Source organism: Equus przewalskii, chromosome 15, assembly GCF_037783145.1.
Source record: "Equus przewalskii isolate Varuska chromosome 15, EquPr2, whole genome shotgun sequence".
Taxonomy (NCBI): domain Eukaryota; kingdom Metazoa; phylum Chordata; class Mammalia; order Perissodactyla; family Equidae; genus Equus; species Equus przewalskii.
In genome coordinates, this window is record NC_091845.1 from 44,435,532 (window position 1) to 44,456,293 (window position 20,762).

A 20,762-nucleotide genomic window follows, 5' to 3' on the forward strand; every position below is an offset into this window, starting at 1 on the left:
CATGAATGTGCATTGAAACACTGGTATCGATCAGAAAAATTAGAAAAAGTTTTTATTTTTACAGTTTTTACTGGGATTTTAGACATTAATGAATTACTAATGTAACTGAGAATACGTCACTGGCCTTTCTTTGAATAAAATCTACATATTCATTCATCCATTTCAAAAGTAATGCTGAGTACTTAGCCTGGCTGGGCACAGTGCTGGAGAGGGGCTAGGGGCATGACACCCACAGGGCACAGCCCTGCCTGCTCCCCTGCAGCTGGCCTGTCCCAGGACATGGCACGAGAGTGCTACAGAGGATCCACAAGGCATACGTAATTATGCTTTTCAGGAACTTTCTATGGTTAGTGAAAATACACAAGGAACATGCTGGAAAGAAGCAATAGAGGCATCACTTTTCACAAAATGTACGGTGGGGCCACAGCTAACAGGGGCAGGGTGGGCTGAGGCCAGAGATTCCAAACTAAGACCCGAGGTGAAGTGCAGGGGTCAGAAAGACTTCCTGGAGTGGTGTCTCCAGCTGAGTACTGGAGAAAGCCACTGGCTTGTGTTCAGGGGACCACCAAACATGTCTCTGAACTCAGGAAGCACCCTCAGAACGAGGAGCTGCTCATCATGTGAGCAGCAGGCAAGACCTGAGATGAGCTGGGAGGACAGCAAACTCAGGCCTCCCAGCCCTGCTGCACTCGGGGCACGTGCTCGCAGACGGATGGGCACAGGGAACCACCGGCACCACTTAAACCGCCCCTCCTTTTGTATTTATAACTGAGCTGACATGAATTAAAATAGTTCTAAATGACACAGCTGCTTGTATTTATTTATTTAAGCTAAGAACATTAAGCCAATTCAGGGAGATACAAATAGCCTTTTCTCCACTCAAAAACGAAAAATCATTTTCTACGCATTGCTAAAGTGAGTGTCTTGGTAGGCAGAGCAAGTGTCCTGCTCTTCTCTCTTCGTTTAGGTCATTTAAGCAGCTGTGGGTCAATCTGTGAAAACTCATAATGCTCTTAGAAACCTGTAGCAATTTCTACTTAACCCAAAATTATAAACCTGGATTTATTTTTGTAAATCTTTTTTCCCAGTGTACTAAAAACACCCTCAAGATATAGGTCCTTTCTTAGGACACTGCCCTTCTGGTCCAACCCTCAGGGTGTCACATGTGACAGCCTGACCTGCTGCAGAAGTCTCTAAGTCCAGCCTGCAGCCACCCCTTCCCCAAGGTCGGGCAACTGGGTCAGACCACTCAGCGTGCAGAGTGGCCCCAGCTGGGAAGCCCTTTTCTGTCCACCAGAGTACATCCTCCCTCCATCACGCCCAGCTGTTTCACTCAACAGGTTAAATAACTTCAGACTTTTCATTTGTGGAAATGCTTCATATTTTTACAGACAGGACCTCTTACAGAAATGAATCATTGTTAAAGCAATTTCATCTTTGTTTTATCTGCGATTCCAAACTTCTTAGGTTATTAAAAGCTGGCTTTGGTTTAAAAGGACTTGATTAACAACTTGTGTATCTTGTGGGTTCCAGGTTGCTGCAGGAAGGGCTCTAAAGGACCAGAGAGTAGATATTTGAGGCTTTGTGGGCCATGTGGTCTCTCTCACAACTCCTCTGATACTATAGCCTAATGCAGCCATGGACAATATGTGAACACGTGGGCATGGCTGCGGTCCACTAAAACTTGACTTACAAAAATGTGACTGGCCACATGCCAACCCTTGATTCAGAGGACTTGTGGTACTGCCCCATTCTCCCTGCTCCCTGTGGGAACCAGAGGGAGACAGAGGAATGAAGAGGACACAGCTATGGACAAGGCATGTACTGGGATACAAAACAGGCTATTCCAACGCACCCCTGTAAGGAGGCAGAAAGGCCACAGGACTGACTGACACCACACAGAAATGGTTTACTTGTTCACTAGTACAAAAATGAAAACAAAAAACCAACAAAACCTAGGAGCCAGGCACTGGGCCAAGAACTCTACAGACAAATGACAGAACCCCTGCCAATCGGGAACTCTATCCATTACAAAGCATCCACAGGCCCTGACAAATTAAGAAGAAAGCCCATTCCAAGAATTCCAAACCCATGGCCCCTGTACTGATGAGGCTGACATACTCTACGATGGCGTCTCGATCCGCTATGTCTCCAAGCACCATGCGCTGAATGATGCTGTTGTGCTCCTCTTCCGAGAGGTTTTTGTATGACACAAGGGGGATGTTATACTTTGTGGCTGGTGAAGGGTCCACTCCCTGAAGCCAAGGATGGTTTTCAATCTCTTCTAAAGAGGCCCTTCTCTTGGGATCTCTCTGTAGCATCCGTGTGATCAAGCTGGAAAAGAAGTTAAGTCAATTGTTAAAGTAAACTGCTGGCAGGGATTAGTAATGGTGGATTATTTTATTAATCAAAATTGTTTCCTACATTTATACCATCAATTTCATTGGGTCCACTAGTAGCAGTGATGGGGCAGATGGAATAAAGAAAATTTAGTGCCATCAGATTCATAGAACAAAAATTAAAACCACCAGATATACTGATAAGCCAAACACACAAATACAGCCTGCTATCATCTGGAATTAAGTCTACTTATCAACATCTGTCCCTGAACTAACTGTGGCTTAGTAGCACACCAGAAGCAGACACAATGATCAGCACTGACATACGGAAGAGAATACATGAGCTGCTTCTGTTTCAGGAAGAATGAATGGCCCCCCTGATGAAAACAACCAAAATGCCCTATCTTTTTAGACATATCTTTTGTCTAAATGCATTGTATTGGCAAAATAATAAAGAAAGAAAGGAAGAAAGAAGGAAAGAATACTCAGCAGGTAAAAACGGAGTAAAAGCAGGACTGAGGAGGCCAAGGACAAAGCTGGAAGTTTCTGCTTCAGTCCTGAAGGCTACACTGAGTGCATGAACAGAACAGAATGAGTAGGGCCTACTGAAGGTAGGGAGCATAACTAGAGCCCTTGCGAACAGCTGGGACCCCAGCTCCAGTGGGAGGGCGAATGAGCAACAAGAAACAAATCTACCGCTAACATGTCAAGAAGGAAACTTGCCCCCCTCAACACTGGCTGCAGAGGCAGGGCAGGGAATTTCTTCAAAGAACTTCTGACTACAAGCTGGTCCTCACACAAGTTTGTGGTCCAAATTAATGATATCTGTGTGCCACACAGTGAGGAAGTTAATTTAAAGTGGTTTCAGGCTGGTGTACTCCTGGGGAACTGGTAGAGAAGTAAATGCAGTCCCTTTCTGTAGGAATGTAAGTTAAAAGAACTCCCCACATAATAGTACAAGGAATATGACCTCACAGTCAAGAAAAACAAAGCAAACAAGGTACCATTAGCAAGAACTGAAAAACACAACAGCAAAATCAGAATGTAAAGACTTCAAAATATTGAAATTTTGAGACACAAAATCTAACTCTTAAATATGTTTAAGACATGACGAAGCAGTTTGAAAATAACATCTGCGGAACAAAAGACCATAAATGGGGCTTCTAATAGTGAAAAATAATAATTGTAAGTAAAAAAAAAAATCAATGGAAAAATTTTAAAAATTAAACATAAAGAGATTTAATGAATCTATTTATTTTTATTTATTTATTTATTTTTGAGGAAGATTAGCCCTGAGCTAACACCTGCTGCCAATCCTCCTCTTTTTGCTGAGGAAGACTGGCCCTGAGCTAACGTCTGTGCCCATCTTCCTCTATTTCATATGTGGGATGCCTGCCACAGCATGGCTTTGCAAGCGGTGTGTAGATCTGCACCTGGGATCCAAACCTGTGAACCCTGGGCGGCCGAAGCAGAACACGTGAACTTAATCACTGTGCCACTGGGCCAGCCCCTAATGAATCTCTTAAAGAGTCTCTCTTGGTGGACTAAGAGATAGAAAATATGAAAGAGGTTAAAAAACAAGGAGGACAGAGTGAAAAAACCTAGCATACATCTAATTAGAGTTCCAGAAGGGAATGAGAAAATGGGGAAGAAACTGTATTTGAAGAGATAATGGCTGAGGGGCCGGCCCAGTGGTGCAGCAGTTAAGTTTGCTCACTCTGCTTTGGTGACCCTGGGTTCGCCAGTTCAGATCTCAGGTGCAGACCTACACACTGCTTGTCAAGCTGCACTGTAGCAGGTATCCCACATATAAAGTAGAGGAAGACAGGCACAGATGTTAGCTCAGGGCCAGTCTTACCTCAAAAAAAAAAAGACAATGGCTGAGAATTTTCCAAACTCATTGAAGAATACAAATTCTGAACCAGGAAGCCTAACATATACTAAGCAGAATAAATAGAAGCTCTTAAAGCAGCCTGAGAGCAAAGACAGATCACCTATGTAAGAACAAAGATGGACAGCAGACTTCTCAAGAACAAGAGATGTCAGAAGATAGTGGAATAAGATCTGCAATGACCTGAGGGAAAATAACTGTCAACCTAGAAATCTATACTCAATGAAACTATCTTTCAAGAGCACATGTGACATACAGACATTTTCAAATAAAAACTGAGAAAGTTGAACACCAACAGATGCTCATCAAAAGAAATTCTAAAGGATGTAATTTTGGCAGAAGAATGTGATCCCAACTAGAAGGATAAACAAAGTTCTTATCAAACATCTGGGTAATTTTAAATAATTTTTACTATAAAGAATGATAATATTGTCTAATTTATTGAGTTTAAAAAAAGATTACTAAAGTATTAAATGGTAAAGTGTTTTAAGGATTTTGTGTTGTCTGGGAAGAGAATAAAGATAAGGATTAACTATAGATTTTATTAAATTAAACAAACATGCATGTGTGTTTTAAAATAGACGTAGAAATCACTAAAATAACTGACTGTAATCTCCAAGCTAGTTAAGAGGAAAAGTCAAATAAGGGGAAAAAGAAAAACCTCCTCCAATCCCAAAGGACTGGATTTTTAAAAAAATGAAAAAGTAGAACAAATATAAAGCACGTGAAAGGATGGCAAAAATACATCTACAACTATCAGTTCACACAACAAATATAAATGAAATAAACTCTTCAAATAAGACAAAAATGCTCAGATGGGAGTGAAAAAACCCAGCTTCCAGCTATTAAAAAAGATGCACTGAAAACCAAGATGATGAAAGGTTTAAAGTAAAAGAATGGAAAACTATATAGCACATGAGTGCTAAGCAAAGGAAGACTGGTGTGGTTATTAACTAAAACTATGTAACACAGATTGACTTTAAGGTAAAAACCATTATTAGAGATAAACAGTGATACAAAGGTTCAATTCACCAGAAAGATACAATAGTTTTCAACTTTTTTGTACTTAATAATATTGCCTCAAACATGCAAAGCAAAAACTGACAGACCTCCAAGAATAAAACAAGAAATCCACCATCACAGTGGAAGAATATCTCAGTGATGGATCAAGCAGTCAAAAACTCAGACAGCTTGTAAGTAATTTTGAACAACATAATTAACAAGCTTGATCTTAAGGATTTATATAGAACTCTGACCCCAACAATTAAACAATGTATATTCTTTTCCAGAACAAAAGGATTATTTACAAAAACTGACTCCATGTAGGCCATAAGGAAGCCTTAACAAACTAGTACAAATATAGGCTATATTCTTGGATCACAATGCAATTAAGTCAGAAATGAAAAACAAAAAACTAACTGGAAAAACTATACATTTGGAAATTTAAAATACCCTCTAAAAACTCATGGGTCAAGTAAACCACTGAAAACTAGAAAATACTCAGAACTAAATAACAACAAAGGGAGTACAAATCAAAACCAGTGGGATGCAGCTGAAATGGTACTAGGAGGCAATTTATAGCCTTAATTATTACACTAGGAAGGAAATTTATGAGCCGGGTATCCAACATAAAGAAGAAAAATAACAAAAGAAGTTAGCCCATTAAGTAGGTAGAAGGAAATAATACAGACAAGAGAAAAGAATATTAATAATATAAAGCAAAAAATACAATAGTAAATTAATAAAGACAAAAGGTAGTTTGAAAAAGACGATTAAAATGAACAAACCTCAAGCAAGCCTCATCAAGATAAAAATAAGAGAAGGTAAAAACTGTCAATATTGAAATGAAAAAGAGCAACTTCCCGACTGTTCTATAAACTTTAAAAACAGAATTAGAGGACATTATAAATATTTGAGGCTAATAAATTTGAAAATTTAGATAAAATGGGTAAGTTCCTTAAAAAACACAACTTAGCAAAATTGACACAGGAAAAAGTAAAACACAGAATGGTCCTATGATTATGAAAGATCCTCCCTTAGGAGGGAGACGCAGAGGAGCCTTCTAAGATATTAGAACTGTTCTATTTCGTAAGCTGGAAAATTAGTACAAAGGTGTTAGTTTTATTACATGCACATTTTATACATCCTTTTGAATGATACATGTCAATACAAAAATAAGTTAATCTGTTGTAGTTTTTCAGCAGGGGTTGTGGAGATACTCCTTGAATTACAAACATCCAACATGCACACGATGTATACCCACAGACAGCCGCCCTGCTGCCTGGGGTAGAGAGTAATAACAGTAAGGGCATAAAGATCATCGTCAATAGTCACATCACGTGCTTCCTATGTGCTAAGGACTGAGCGAAGAGCGTGATATACATGAATGCACTTAGTTTTCACAATTACCCTGTAAGGTTGGTTCCACCATTCTCACATCATTAGTAAACAGAAAAACCAATATTTGATTCCAGAGAGTTTGAATACCTAAGTTCTTAACCATCTACCACATGGCTTAAGATGGGATCCAACTGGAGAAAAAATTCCTCAAGCTATCAAATTTCCTCCTTACCAGCTGACAGGAGAAACTCAAAACTGTTGTTAAAGCAAAATTCTTTAAGCAGTAGCTATAATCTCAGTTGAGCTTATTTAAAACTATCACCCATAACGTCAATGAAATACTGAACTTCCAACAGTTCTTTTATTCCATTACAGTATGTCTCATTATACATACATACTCACTACTCACTACTATGTACTATACAGTGCTTTAAATTCTAAACAATTTGAGTTTACTTTTGGTTGCTGGCTTCCCAGAGTCACATAAACCAAAACAGAGCTCTTATTCAACTATGTGAATAAAATTATGAGACATACTGTGTAAATCCTAAAATGGTATGTTGATGGTCTATTTTAGGAATAAAAATGTCCTAACTCTTCTCTGGAACTTAGAATAATTCCAGGTGATCTTCCTTTTTGCTGATGCAAAAAAGAGAAAAGTAGTTCTCATGGTAATGTCTTCCTTTCAAGTGAACGTAACCACCGCTCCTGGTGGCTGAAGAGGCATATAATGGGCTTCTTGAAAACTGCCATATTTAAGAAATAGGCTAATACATTCTGTATTTGAATATTAAATTTCAAATCATATTCTGGGGTTAACTGCACACCCACACACTTAAGAGCAGAAACATTAAGTTCAAATATTAAAATGAACCCACACAATTTTTTTTTTTTTTACTTACTCTTTACACTCTTTAGACACATGCGATGGTACTGTATATTTGCAATCCATGATCATTGTCAATGTTTCACTGTCATTGGCCTCTTGAAAGGGTGGCTGTCCACACACCAACATGAAAAGGATCACTCCCAGACTCCATATATCTGCAAATCAAAGACATTCTGTTAAATAATGGGCTAGTTAGAAAACCAAAAACACTAAGAGGAGTAAAAGTAGATTAACAATATTATTTTATTGTAAAAAATCAAAAGCATTTATATCTCAAAGTAAAAAGATTTAGGGAAGAAAACTTAAGCCCCAATAAGGCAAAGAAGGTACCTGCCTTGTTCACTGTTTTTATCTTCACTTAAGACCCAAGCAAGTGCCAGGCAGTGAATGATCAATAAATGTTCAATGAAGAAATAAAGTAATTCAGCTGTTAACAGTAAGAATATCAACTGGAAAGTATGTATCAAGGTTCCCAAACCAATGGACACACATTGGTCTTCTCATTACATTATACAGCAGAGATAAAACTAAGATATTAATGATCTGAGACATGAAAAGGATTTTGCCTAAGGTCATAATTATCTCAGTTGTTCTTTACCTCAATCCTGGTGAGATAACCAGATCATGTAACTCATGATCATTTTATAGATAAGAAAATTAAAGCTTAGAGATGAGAGAAATATTCCTGGACTGTCAATGAGGAAAAAGACTGATAATATATCACTTCAAAGGATAGAATAAGACCAAAGGTATAAGTAACCAGGAGGCATACTTTGACTTAAAAACAGTAAGAACTACCTAATAAAGCCGTTAAAACACTGGAAAAGATAGTAAGTTTCCCATCACTGTAAATATTCCAGTAAAGGGTGGGCAATCATCTGTCTAATATTCTGCATATGGCATTCCTGTACTGATTTTAAGGCTAGACTAGTTGACATTGAGGATTCTCCCAACGCTAGCACTAGATGATGATGAACCGATGAATCCATTTAGGAAGGACATCACAAACCATTCATTCATTTCAGAAACTACAGACATGATTAGTACATAAACATTCAAAAAACAAGAGATCAATTCAAGAAGCTTTTCTAGACTACAAAAGGCTTAGAAGAGAATGCAGGGGCAGGCCATGCGGCCTTTGCCACCACATCTGTTAACACTCACTTGCTGTTTTCATTTAAGCTTCAACATCCAAAATGATGTAGGTTCTATGATATTCTTCAAGAGAATTACAACTTGTTAATGAAATATCTTTTCCTTGGTCCAAACTAAACAAAGAGGCGGTATACTCAAAAGTTACACACACTGTGATTTTTTGATATGTATAATAAGTTTACTAAGGATGTTCCATGGAAATTAATGAAGCAGATGGAAAAATCTACTAAAATTAAAACATTTATATAAATGAGAATGAAAGGGACCTAAGGATCATTCAGTCCAAACCCTTGGCTCTACAATGTCCCTAAGAGCTATGCCTGGCATTCCTTGTTGGATGCATGAATTAATTATCTGACCTACTGCCCCAGGACAGCAAGCTGGCTGAGGACTCCATTCACTGACCCACATTTCTTTACTTTGATCTTGGGATCCAGAGGGCCATCCCCATTCAGATTCAAACAATCTGAGTAATGGTGGCTAGCTGCACATTTTCTTTAAATACCCACTGAGAAGAATTTATAACCCTAATTCTAATAGCACTTGATCATAATTTTTAAAGGAAATTTATATAGTTGATGTTAAACTTAAACCCTCTTTGTACAAGTAGAACCTCTATTTTTGGTCACTTGCCCCAACTCTCAAGCCACCCCCGGAACAAGGGGCAATTACAATTATTCTCGCTTTAATGCATGTGTCCCTCGTTTTACAAAACCTAGAAATTAATCATAAAGTAAACCCACCTTTTCACTGATGTTCATTACGGAAGAAGGGAAATTCACCAAGTTTTTGTGTATAATATACACTTGGTTATCTCCTCCCAAAAGAAGGGGGGATTTTAAATGGCTTACGATAAAAATGCATAAACACAAAAATCAGGGTATTTAAAATAAAAACTTAATTCTGTTGTTAAAATATTGACAACATCTAATGCTACTGCTATAAGCAAACCCAACCATTAATATATATGTAGTTGAGATACAATAAATTCATATCTTTCCATATAAATCCTACAAAATCAATTTTCATAAAATGAGTTTGGTTACATTATTTCTTCTACCATCTCATACTTGGTGGATAAACTCATTTCGTTTTTTACCTTTTCTCTATGCAAAACTGGAGATGGTATCTGATGGTGCAATTATACAAAACTGATGTTTTAAAAATATAATAAATAATATAAATATCAATAATCATCCTAAAGTCTTATTTGGTTAAAGAAAACTTTCCTTTTCTGTTAAATATTAACCTCGACAGCAACAAGGAAGTCCAATTATTTGGAAATGTTCTCTTCAGGATCATTTGCCCAAGCAAACTAACACACCCTGCTTGTTAGGAAGTGATGCATGATTAGAGTAAAAAAAGAAAAACAACATAAATACACACACACACACACACACTCTTTCCAGTTAGGGCTCAAATAATTTCTGAACATAGAAATGATTAAAATTGGACAATCTTAGAAATGCAATTCTACACCAAGTAGTTTGCAAAGATAAATAACATAATCTGAGGCATTTAAACTAGAGAAGAACAGCAGTGTAACTAAGAGGCAAGGTTTTAGAAAGGGCAAATGACCATCCACTGAGACCACATGATTATTCAAGGAGCCATTTATTCCATTTACTTATTTTCCTGATTTTTTATTTTTCTTACTCTACTCTTTGTCCTTGAATCATTTTATCTTTTCATCCTAAGGGCCAAAGAAAAGAGGTAAAAACAGTCAGCAAACAAACACAAAGTGGTATGACTTTAACCAAGTTATTTAAAAATATGCTCCCCATCTTTAAAAAGCAAAGAGGAACAGTAACGTACTTCCTCTTGAAGCTGCCATGGGCATTAAAAGGATTAAAACAGAATCCATGCTAAGTATTCAAGACAGAGCCCAGCACACAGAAAGCATTCCTAAGGGGGCTGCCCGGCTCTTGCTCGTCTGTGCCAGGCACTGCTGTAGGCACAGTGAACACAGAGATGAATGTGAGACACCCTTGCCCTTACAGGGCTCCCAATTCACTGTGAGAAACAGACAACAGGTAACAGAAACAGAAAGTAGGTAAGTTGAAGAAGACACAAGGCCAACACAGAAAAGAAAAATTAAGAGAGATGAGGAGAGAGGAACAGAGAAGGCCTTTTGGTAATTAGGGTAAAAAACGGTGATGATTCAGGAGCTTGGGTCTCCAGAACTAGACATCTGGTATTAGAGGACTAAAAATGGCAACAAAAAGAATAACCTATTACATTCCCCTACAAATGAGAAAGGGAGGTGGTACTGAAAAATTCATTTTAGTGAATATTTTTAATTATCTTTCATTAAAAAAAAACTTGCTGTGGCTGGCCCCCTGGCACAGCGGTTAAGTTCGCGCACTGCGCTTCAGCAGCCCAGGGTCCACCGGTTGGGATCCAGAGCGCAGACCTACGCACTGCTCATCAAGCCATGCTGTGGTAGGCGTCCCACATATAAAGTAGGGGAAGATAGGCAGAGATGTTAGCTCAGGGCTAGTCTTCCTCAGCAAAAAGAGGAGGATTGGCGGCAGATGTTAGCTCAGGGCTAATCTTCCTTTAAAAAAAAAAAAACAAAAGAAAAACCTTGCTAATAAAACTACAAACTCCCAAGATGTAGATCACAGCCTCAGCGTGAAATCCTATGACTACAACGGACCCACCAAGTATGTAATGGAGGCGATGGGAGGAGAAGGTGAGAGAAAGAGCATGGAACAGGGAGTTGAGATTATTTTCATTTTTAAAAAATGTTAATGAAATTGGATTCATATTAAAGGTACAGAGGTTAAAAAACATCAACCATCTGAAAAATCAAACTTAATGTTGATACTACTATCTGAAGCATATATTTTGATTTCAGACCCAGCTACAGGGCCTTCGTTAATAAAAATGGAAAAAGAAAATATCACTTAACAAATACAATTCCTTTGGTTAAAAAAATCTTCCAGGAGCTGAGCCCATGACCGAGCAATTAGTTCCACATGCTCCGCTTTGGAAGCCCGTGTCTGCAGGTTTGGATCCCAAACGCAGACCTGAATCACTCACCAGTCATGTTGTGGCAGCATCTCACATACAAAGTAGAGGAAGACTGGCAGAGATGTTAGCTCAGGGCTAATCTTCCTCAAGTAAAACAAGAGGAGGATTGGCAATGGATGTTATCACAGGACAAATCTTCCTTAAGAAAAAAAATCTTCCAACTCATGGAATCGTGGGAAGGGGTGGAAAGATAATGAAGTCTTTGTTTGTATAAAGGGTGGGAGTTACTGGTCCCTCTCAAGCCGGCTGGAAATAAGATCACGAAAATGAGGACCGAAGCTCATCTGCCAACATTCAGTAGGTCAATTTATCATAATACAATTGAATCATGCCATTTCTAGCATTGGAAGTGGAATTTACATTACAAAGTTCATTTTAGGCAGGCTACCAAAAGATCAAAATGACAACAAAACACAAAAGAACATGCTAATAATTAATTTGAGGAAAAGCAATGGCCAAAGGAGGGGTGGGGAATGTCATAACTACTGAGAGATTTTCTAAAAAATCATTTCTGAAGTGAATTATCAAGACAGAAAAAGAGGGGCTGGCCCAGTGGTGCAGCGGTTAAGTGCACACATTCCAGTTTAGAGGCCCAGGGTTCGCCAGTTCGGATCCCGGGTACAGACATGGCACTGCTTGGCAAGCCATGCTGTGATAGGCGTCCCACATATAAAGTAGAGGAAGATGGGCACGGATGTTAGCTCAGGGCCAGTCTTCCTCAGCAAAAAGAGGAGGACTGGCAGCAGATGTTAGCTCAGGGCTAATCTTCCTAAAAAAAAAAAAAAGACAGCAAAAGAAAGAACAGGGATTAGAAAGTAATAAAAATGGGAAGACCAGAAGAAAGGTTTTAGGTAGAAACCTCTACTTTTTTCCTCTGGCTTTCTTTGATCAGTGCAGCCATGAGTCATGAAAGAAGCAATAGAAATAGAATGTTCTAAAACCACTACAGATGAAGTAGGGATCAGTGCCTTCTACAACACCACTTAAACCGGCAGGATTTATGCAATCACTTTTCAGTTCCAACTGCGGTCCCCAGCAAACGACATATGACCCAACAGTAAGGTAAAAGGCTGTGATTTCTTAGAATAGCAAGTACTGTTGCAGAAGTGTGTAGGTCCCAGGAGTTTTACAACAGAATCTAGGACTTTTGTTTCTTGCATGATATTCAGAAACCTAAAGCTATGGTCTACTGATCTGCATTCTTATCTACCCAGTAAGAACTACTTAACTGCATTCAAAATCACCTAGAGCTCTGGTTACTAAAGACTCTTTCTTACGCCAAACAGGATCAGTGGTTGGTTCTAACGGACGTGACTAGAGACCTATTCTGAAAGCAGAAAACTGTCAGGTCATCTGAACTAACAGTCTAAGAGTAAGACAGAAGAAGCATGAAGAATTTGGACAAGTCTAATGCTTTAGGATACCTCTATTATTCCTAGTTTTATCAACACTCTAGTTAGAAGCAACTAAGTTTTATCAATTAACAAGAAATCATTTCTCCTCTTAAAAAAAAAAAAAGAAGTGAGAATGAATGCCATCATCTCATACCTATTTCAATTACCTTCTTTCCCAGATCTGACTCCATCTAAATGCCCGCTGGGGAATTAAAAAATCAGTGCTGCCCAAACTAAGCTTATCATCTTTTACCCAAACTTATTCGTCCCCATTTGTGTTCCAGCCTGGCCAACAGCACCTCCACCTACCCAATCAAAACTGAGAAGACATCCCAGATTCTATACTCTTTGGTCCTCTGATTGCAGGTCAGGGAGAGCCTGACAATTCCCTCATGTGCTTAGAATCCCCAAAGGCTCCCACCCGCAACCCTCATCTTTCCTGAGGTCTCCCCACACTGCCCTCCAACCTGGTGACCTGGACCACCCGGTAATTTCAGCATCAGTGCAGTAAGCTGTAATTACAGATGCTCTCCTGTCTCCCTCCATTACTCAGGGCTCCTCGAGCGCACATTATGTCCCCTGCACCCAGGTAGTGCCTGCTCGACACAAGTTTGCTGACTGGAGTGAACCTGACACTAAAGAGAAAGCAGGACTTCTGCAAATACTGTTTGGGGAGGACCCCTCAAAAGGCAGCTGAAGCAGAGGTTAGGGTACAGGGGCAGTCGGTGGTTATTCATGTCCTTCAAATAGAAGCTAAGAGGGAAAGGAGACTGAGAAGAGCCTGGAGGAGAGAACAGGGGAATCGGTGAAGAGAAGGTGCAGTTTGTTTCAGTCAGCTGGTTCAGATCTTGTGCAAACTTATTTTTTCAAGTCAAAAGAAAACAGGAAAGAGTTCAAGAACTCAAAAGGTTATCAATCATACACTGTGGGACTGCACACGTTCACACAAATCCACATCAGACAAGCAGCAGACACCCTTCCAACATGGCCTTCTTACATAAATCACTCTACAAATCTGATTTTGGTACGGGTCAGGAAGTGAACTTTCCAGATGAAGAGGGAAAGATAAGCCAGGCTAGAAATGATAGCTGTGTGGTTTCTTTCAGTATGGCCTAAAGAAGAGAGCACGCTTGGGCTAAAGCGTCAGAGACCTGGGTTCAAATCCTACCCTGGCCATTTAGTTAGCTGTGTATTCTTGGCCAAGCTACATGGCTTCTATGCATCCTAGTTCCCTCTTCTATAAAATGTGGACACCTCCACTTATCTGGTAATTTCTGAAAGGGTGACTAGGCAAATGGTGCTCCAGGCATCACTGCAGAGCTTGCAAGGATTGATAAAAATGGTCACCTCTAGGTATAGGAGTGGCAGTGAGAGGGAAAAGTTAAAGGGATTTTAGGCTTTTTATTCAATACACTTTTGTATTATTTGAATTATCTTACAAGAACATTCATTACTTGTAAAAAAAAAAGTAATTAAAAATTAGCTGTGCTTAACAGAATATTATGATGTGTACATACATTAACTGAATAAGCAGAAACCTATTTATAGGAATGTAAAAGATAATTAAAAAAAAAAAAAGCCGAGACATATTCTTACTCACTGAGACAGTGATTCTCAACCAGCGGTCTGGGGACACTTGGTTCTGCAAGGTGCCCTTAACGGACTCACAGACCAATCTCTCCATAGCATAAATAGCTATAGTAGGAATTATTTTACTTTTAATTTTTAGCACAAATAATTTCCTTCAACGATTAAGAAAACTCAAATATTAAACTCACTGATGTTTCATAAAAACCCCTAACAGTCTTATAAAATGTGATGAAAGAAAAAAAGGGCAGAGTTATGGGTCCACAGAATCTCTAGATAAGCCTCAGTTTTCCTGGTGGTATCTCAATACTCGATGCCTAGGGAGAGGATCTTGGTCTCATGAAGCCAGGCAAGGGGTCAGGGTAGTGCTGCTGACTGTTTCACCCTCTAGTTCTACTGCTCTGCTTCAGGACAAACCTGAGGGTTCTCAAGGGGGAGGTGACACTGAAGCCAGAGGCACCACAGAGTCACCCACCTCGGCTACATTCCCAGTCAGCCTGGATGCTCTGGCTGTCTCGAAATTTCATCTAGCCAGAACAATCCCTCAAGGTATTTCTAAATACCTCAATGAAGCAAGAATCAGTTACAAATTCCTACTTTTCCAAAATTAGACCTTTTAAAAAATACCTTGTGAAACTTAAATACTTCCTTTTACAAGCTTATGGAAAATCTCTAGCTCTTGTCCAATTTTATTATAATACTAGTCACAAAGTTTAAAATGTTCATATGTTAGAAATATGTTTAAAATGTGGAAATTTGCCATCAGCATGACAACATGTATAAGAGTACATTCTTCTACTACAAATTACAACATGGATTCTCTTCAAAGAGGGGATCTGCTGGAGCACTCCCTGACTGTGGGTACACGTTTAGTTTTAAGAAGTGATTTCACATTTCAAATTTCTGTCAAGATTATGACAAATGCAAAGCAATTTCACAAGTCTAACTTTGATCCAGAAAGTAGAAATGTTTACATTTAATACCAAATCTAAAAATGCCCGATTCTATTTTTCTAGTCAAACAATACAAACAATGTAGACTAAAGAACTGGTTAGCATTTTATAAATTTGAAGTCTGCACTAACAACACTTTAGTTTAATAGCTAGTGAAGTATTTTTACGTCCTCAAGTTGATTTTAAACGGTGCGCTAACATAAGACAAATTTACAAGCAATTAAAAGATCAGTTAATAAAAATCACCTGCATGAGCCAACTCTCACAGGTTCTCTTTCAAAAGGCACATGATGTTTAATACAACAAACACAGCTTTCTGGGCATGGGGAATACAAAGTCAAATGAGGTACGTCCTTTATCAGAACACAGCATTACCCAGACTCCCTAAAATGCTTAAGCTTGTCCAGAGACTTTTTAACTTTCTCACTTGAAGATACAGAGAAATAAACTTTAAAATAGTATACATCTGCTATAAAAGATTCAAAATATTAGTTCTTGAAATGTTTGTTTTGGTTAATTCTCTATACACAACACCTAAACTAGACATGTGGTTTAAAAATGTATACATCTTATTTTCTTACACTAAAAAAAAATCAATGTATCTTTTTAGGAATTACGATAAACATACAAAACTGGGGTTGCCTTTCAATTTATTACTGAGTTTTGAGAGTTCTTTATATATTATTTAACAGATATGTGATTTGCAATCGTTTTCTCCCAGTTTGTGGCTTAACAGTATCTTTCAAAGAGGAGTTAATCTGATAAAAATTATCAAATTTTTCTTTTATGGATTGTGCTTTTGGTGTTGTATCTATAACAGCTTTGCCTAAGCCAAAGCTGCAAAGATTGCCTATGTTTTCTTCTAGAAGTACAGTTTTACATTTAGGTCTATGAAGCACACTGAGTTTTTCTAAGTGGTGTAAGGTATGGGTCAAGATTCATGTTGCATATGGATATCTAATTGTGCCAGCAACACTGTTAAAAAAACTACCCTTTCTCACTGAATTGCTTTAGCACTTTTGCTAAAAATCAATTGACTTTACCTATGTGTGGGTTTATTTATGAACTCTCTATTCTTTTCTATTGATCTATACATATATCCTTTTGCTAATACCATACAATCTTGATTACTGTAGCTTTATACTAAGTCCTAAATACTCTAATTGCTTTTAAGGTTAAATTTTTCCTTCTTCACTGGCCATTTAATGGCTTTCTAATGATCTCTCTTTTCATTTATCTTTAGGAGAGTTTTCTCATTGATTTGTAAGAGCTCTTTCTATAACAAAAATAGCAATCATCATCTATATTACAAATTATTTCCCCAGTTTGTTTCCATTATAATTTTGTCTTAAATATATGTATACCATACCTATTTAACTGTAATCAAATCTATCACCTTTTCCTTACGATTCCTGTTTAAATGGCCAAGATCTTATGAATATTCACCTTTTGGAGGGGGCTTAATTCTTCATCTACAAATCCTTAACTCACCTGGAATTTATTTTGACATATGACATAGGTAGGGAATCTATCATTCTTTCTTCCTCAAATACTTAATTATTCTAGTATAATTTATTAAATAATTCTTCCCCTGATGCCTTCTGATAATGGAAGAATTAAAAATTATTAGAGCCTGCTTTTCTACATCACTTAAAATCACCAGTTAAAGAACCACGATAAGGGGCCAGCTCGGTGGTGTAGTGGTTAAGTTCATGCACTCCACTTCAGCGGCCCAAGGTTCACAGATTCGGATCCCAGGCACGGACCTAGCACCGCTTGTCAAGCCATGCCCTGGCAGCATCCCACATACGATATAGAGGAAGACTGGCAACAGATGTTAGCTCAGGGCCAATCTTCCTCAAAAACAATAATAATAAAATGAAAATAAAATAGAAAAGAACCATGCTAAGATATAGACATGCCCTTGGGAGAACTGGCCCTTACACTAAAGGACCACAAAGCAGACACTGATACATATATCAACAAATGTGCGGCACCACTACTTGCCAGGCACTGTGCTAGGTGCTGAGATGCAATCGTAATGAGACCCTAGAGGTCAGCAACGAAGGAAGAATTTCCAGGAGGGATGGCACTGCTGTCCTTTGTGTCCTGGGCCTTGCCACAATTCTTTCCTGTTCATTCATTTACAGAAAAAGAAACAACCATCTGGCATTTAAAATATGGCTCCATCTTATCTTCCATCTAGGATTCCCCTTTTAGAGCTGCTTCCATGGCAAGTATGTACCTCATCCTACCTCCAAAAGTGTCCAAAAGCACTGCTAAACACCCGGACTCCAGGCAGCAGACAGAGGGCTGTAGCCTGTCTGTTTGTTTTTCCAGTTTTATTGAGAAATAATTGACATACATCACTATTAAATTTAAGGTGTACAGCATGATGGTCTGATTCACATATATTGTGAAATAATTACCACAATAGGTTTAGTCAACATCATCTCATAGAGATACAGTAAAAAGAAAAGAAAAACTCATTTCTCCTTGTGATGAGAACTCTTAGGATCTACTCTCTTAATTTCCCTGTATATCATACAGCAGTGTCAACTACAGTCATCATGTCATACATTCTATCTCTAATACTTATTTATCCTATAAATGGAAGTTTGTACCTTTTGACCACCTTCTCCCAATTCCTCCTCTCTTTGCCTCTGGGAACCACAAATCTGATTGCTTTTTCTATGACTTTGGTTTTTTTTTGGTTCCACATAGAAGTGAGATTATACAGGATTTGTCTTTTTCCATCCAACTTATTTCACTTAGCATGCCTTTAAGGCATATCCATGTTGTTGCAAATGGCAGTATTTCCTCATTTTTTTGTGGCTGAGTAACATTTCACTATGTGTGCGAGCATGTATATATGTGTATATATCTCTCTCACAACTTCTTTATCCATCGATGGACACGTGGGTTGTTTCCATGTCTCAGCCACTGGACATAATGCTGCTATGAACACGGGGGTGCAGATATCTTTCTGACTTAGTGTTTTTGTTTCCTTTGGATATATTCCCAGAAGTGGAATTGCTGGATCACACAGTAGTTCTATTTTTAATTTTTTGAGGATCCTCCATACTGTTTTCCATAGTGGCTGTACAAATTTACAATCTCAGCAACAGTGCACAAGGGTTCCCTTTTCTCCACCTCCATGCCAGGATTTGTTATCTCCTGTCTTTTTGATGATGGCCCTTCTAACAAGCATGAGGTGCTATCTCACTGCGGTTTTAATTTGAATTTCCCTAATGACTAGTGATGTTGAGCATCTTTTCACGTACCTCTTTGGCCATTCATATGTCTTCTTCGGAAAAATGTTCAGGTCCTTTGCCCATGTTTAAACCAGATTATTTGCTTTTTTTGCTATTAACTTGTATGAGTTCTTGATAGATTTTGGATATTAACCCCGTATCAGAAACACGGTTTGCAAATATTTTTTCCCATTTCATAGGTTGTCTTTTCACTTTGTTAATGGTTTCTTTTGCCGTGCAGAAACTTTTTAGTTTGATGTAGTCCCACCTGTTTATTTTGATTTTGCTGCTTGTGCTTTCCATGGTGTGATTTCCAAAAAATCCTTACCAAGATTCATATCATGGAGCTTTTCACACGTTTTCTTCTAGGAGTTTTATGGTTTCAGGTCTTACATTTAAGTCTTTAATCTATTTCAAGTTAATTTTTGTGAGTAGTGTAAGATAGAGGTCAAGTTTCATTCTTTTACAAGTGAATATCCAATTTTCCCAGAACCATTTACAGAAGCGACTATCTTTTCTCCATTAAGTACTCTCACTTCCTTGCCAAATATTAGTTGACCATATATGCTTGGATTTATTTCTGGGCTCTCAACTGGTCTACCACTCTGTTTTTATGTTAGTATCATACTGCTTTAATGACTATAGCCTTATAATCATGAAATTAGGAAGTGTGATGCCTCCTGCTTTGTTCTTCTTTCTCAGGATTTCTTTGGCTATTTGGGGTCTTCTGTGGTTCCATATAAATTTAAGGAGTGTTCTTTCTATTGCCGTAAAAAATGCCATTGGAATCTTGGTAGGGATTGCATTGAATCTATAGGTGGCTTTTGGTAGCACTGATATTATAATAATATTAATTCTTCTAATCTATGAACACGAGATATCTTTCCATTTATTTCTGTCTTCAGTTTCTTTCATCAATGTCTTGTAGTTTTCACAGTAGAGATCTTTCACCTCCTTATTATCATAAATGAGATCGATTTATCTCCTTTTCAGAAAATTCAGTTAGTGTATAAAAACACTACTAATTTTTCTATGTTAATTTTGTATCCCATGATTTTAGTGAATTTGCTGATTAGTTCTAACAATTCTTCAGAGTCTTTAAGATCTTTTTATATATAAAATCATGTCATCTGTAAATACAGACAATTTTACTTCTTGCTTTCCAATTCTATTAATACGATGTACCAAAGTGACTGATTTGCATATGTTGAACCATCCTTGCACCCCAGGGATCAATTCTACTTGATCATGGTGAATGATCTTCTTAATGTGCTGCTAAATTAGGTTTGCTAGTATTTTATTGAGAATTTTTGCATTTATATTCATCAGGAATATTGGCCTGTAGTTTTCTTTTCTAGTAGCATCCTTTTCAGGCTTTGGTATCAGGATAACATTGGCTTCGTAAAATGAGTTTGGGAGCGTTCCCTCCTCTGATTTTTTGGAAGAGTTTGAAAAGGACTGATGTTAATTCTTCTTTAAATGTTTGGTAAAATTCACCAGTGAAGCCATCGGGTCCTGGGCTTTTCTTCATTGTGAGATTTTTGATTAATGATTCAATCTCCTTACTAGTAATTGGTCTATTCAGATTTTCTATTTCTTCCTGATTCAGTCTTGGTTGTACGTTTTTAAGAACTTTTCCATTTCTTCTACATTGTTCAGTTTGTTGGCATATAGTTGTTCATAATAGCCTCTCATGATCCTTTGTATTTCTTGCAATGTCTCCTTTTTCATTTATAATTTTGTTGATTTAGGTCCTCTTTTTTCCTTGGTTAATCTAGGTAAGGGTTTGTCAATTTTGTTTATCTTTTCAAATAACAACTCTTAGTTTAGTTAATCTTTTCTATTGTTTTTCTGTTCTCTATTTCATTTATTTCTGCTCTAATCTTTACTATTTCCTTCCTTCTGCTGCCTTTTGGCTCAGTTT

The 20,762-nt window shown here is 37.9% G+C and overlaps 1 protein-coding gene across 6 annotated transcripts in view; it reads right to left on the reverse strand.

Moving 5' to 3' along the window:
• Positions 1 to 20,762, reverse strand: part of SNRK (SNF related kinase) — a 60,684-nt gene that overhangs the window by 8,303 nt on the left and 31,619 nt on the right. For all 6 annotated transcript variants that reach the window (XM_070575690.1, XM_070575691.1, XM_070575694.1 and 3 more), the window contains 2 exons: positions 7,473 to 7,614; positions 2,122 to 2,334 (listed from right to left, as the gene is read on the reverse strand). In XM_070575690.1, the coding sequence (XP_070431791.1) occupies positions 2,122 to 2,334; positions 7,473 to 7,614 (355 nt within the window). The remainder of the gene's footprint in view (positions 1 to 2,121; positions 2,335 to 7,472; positions 7,615 to 20,762) is intronic.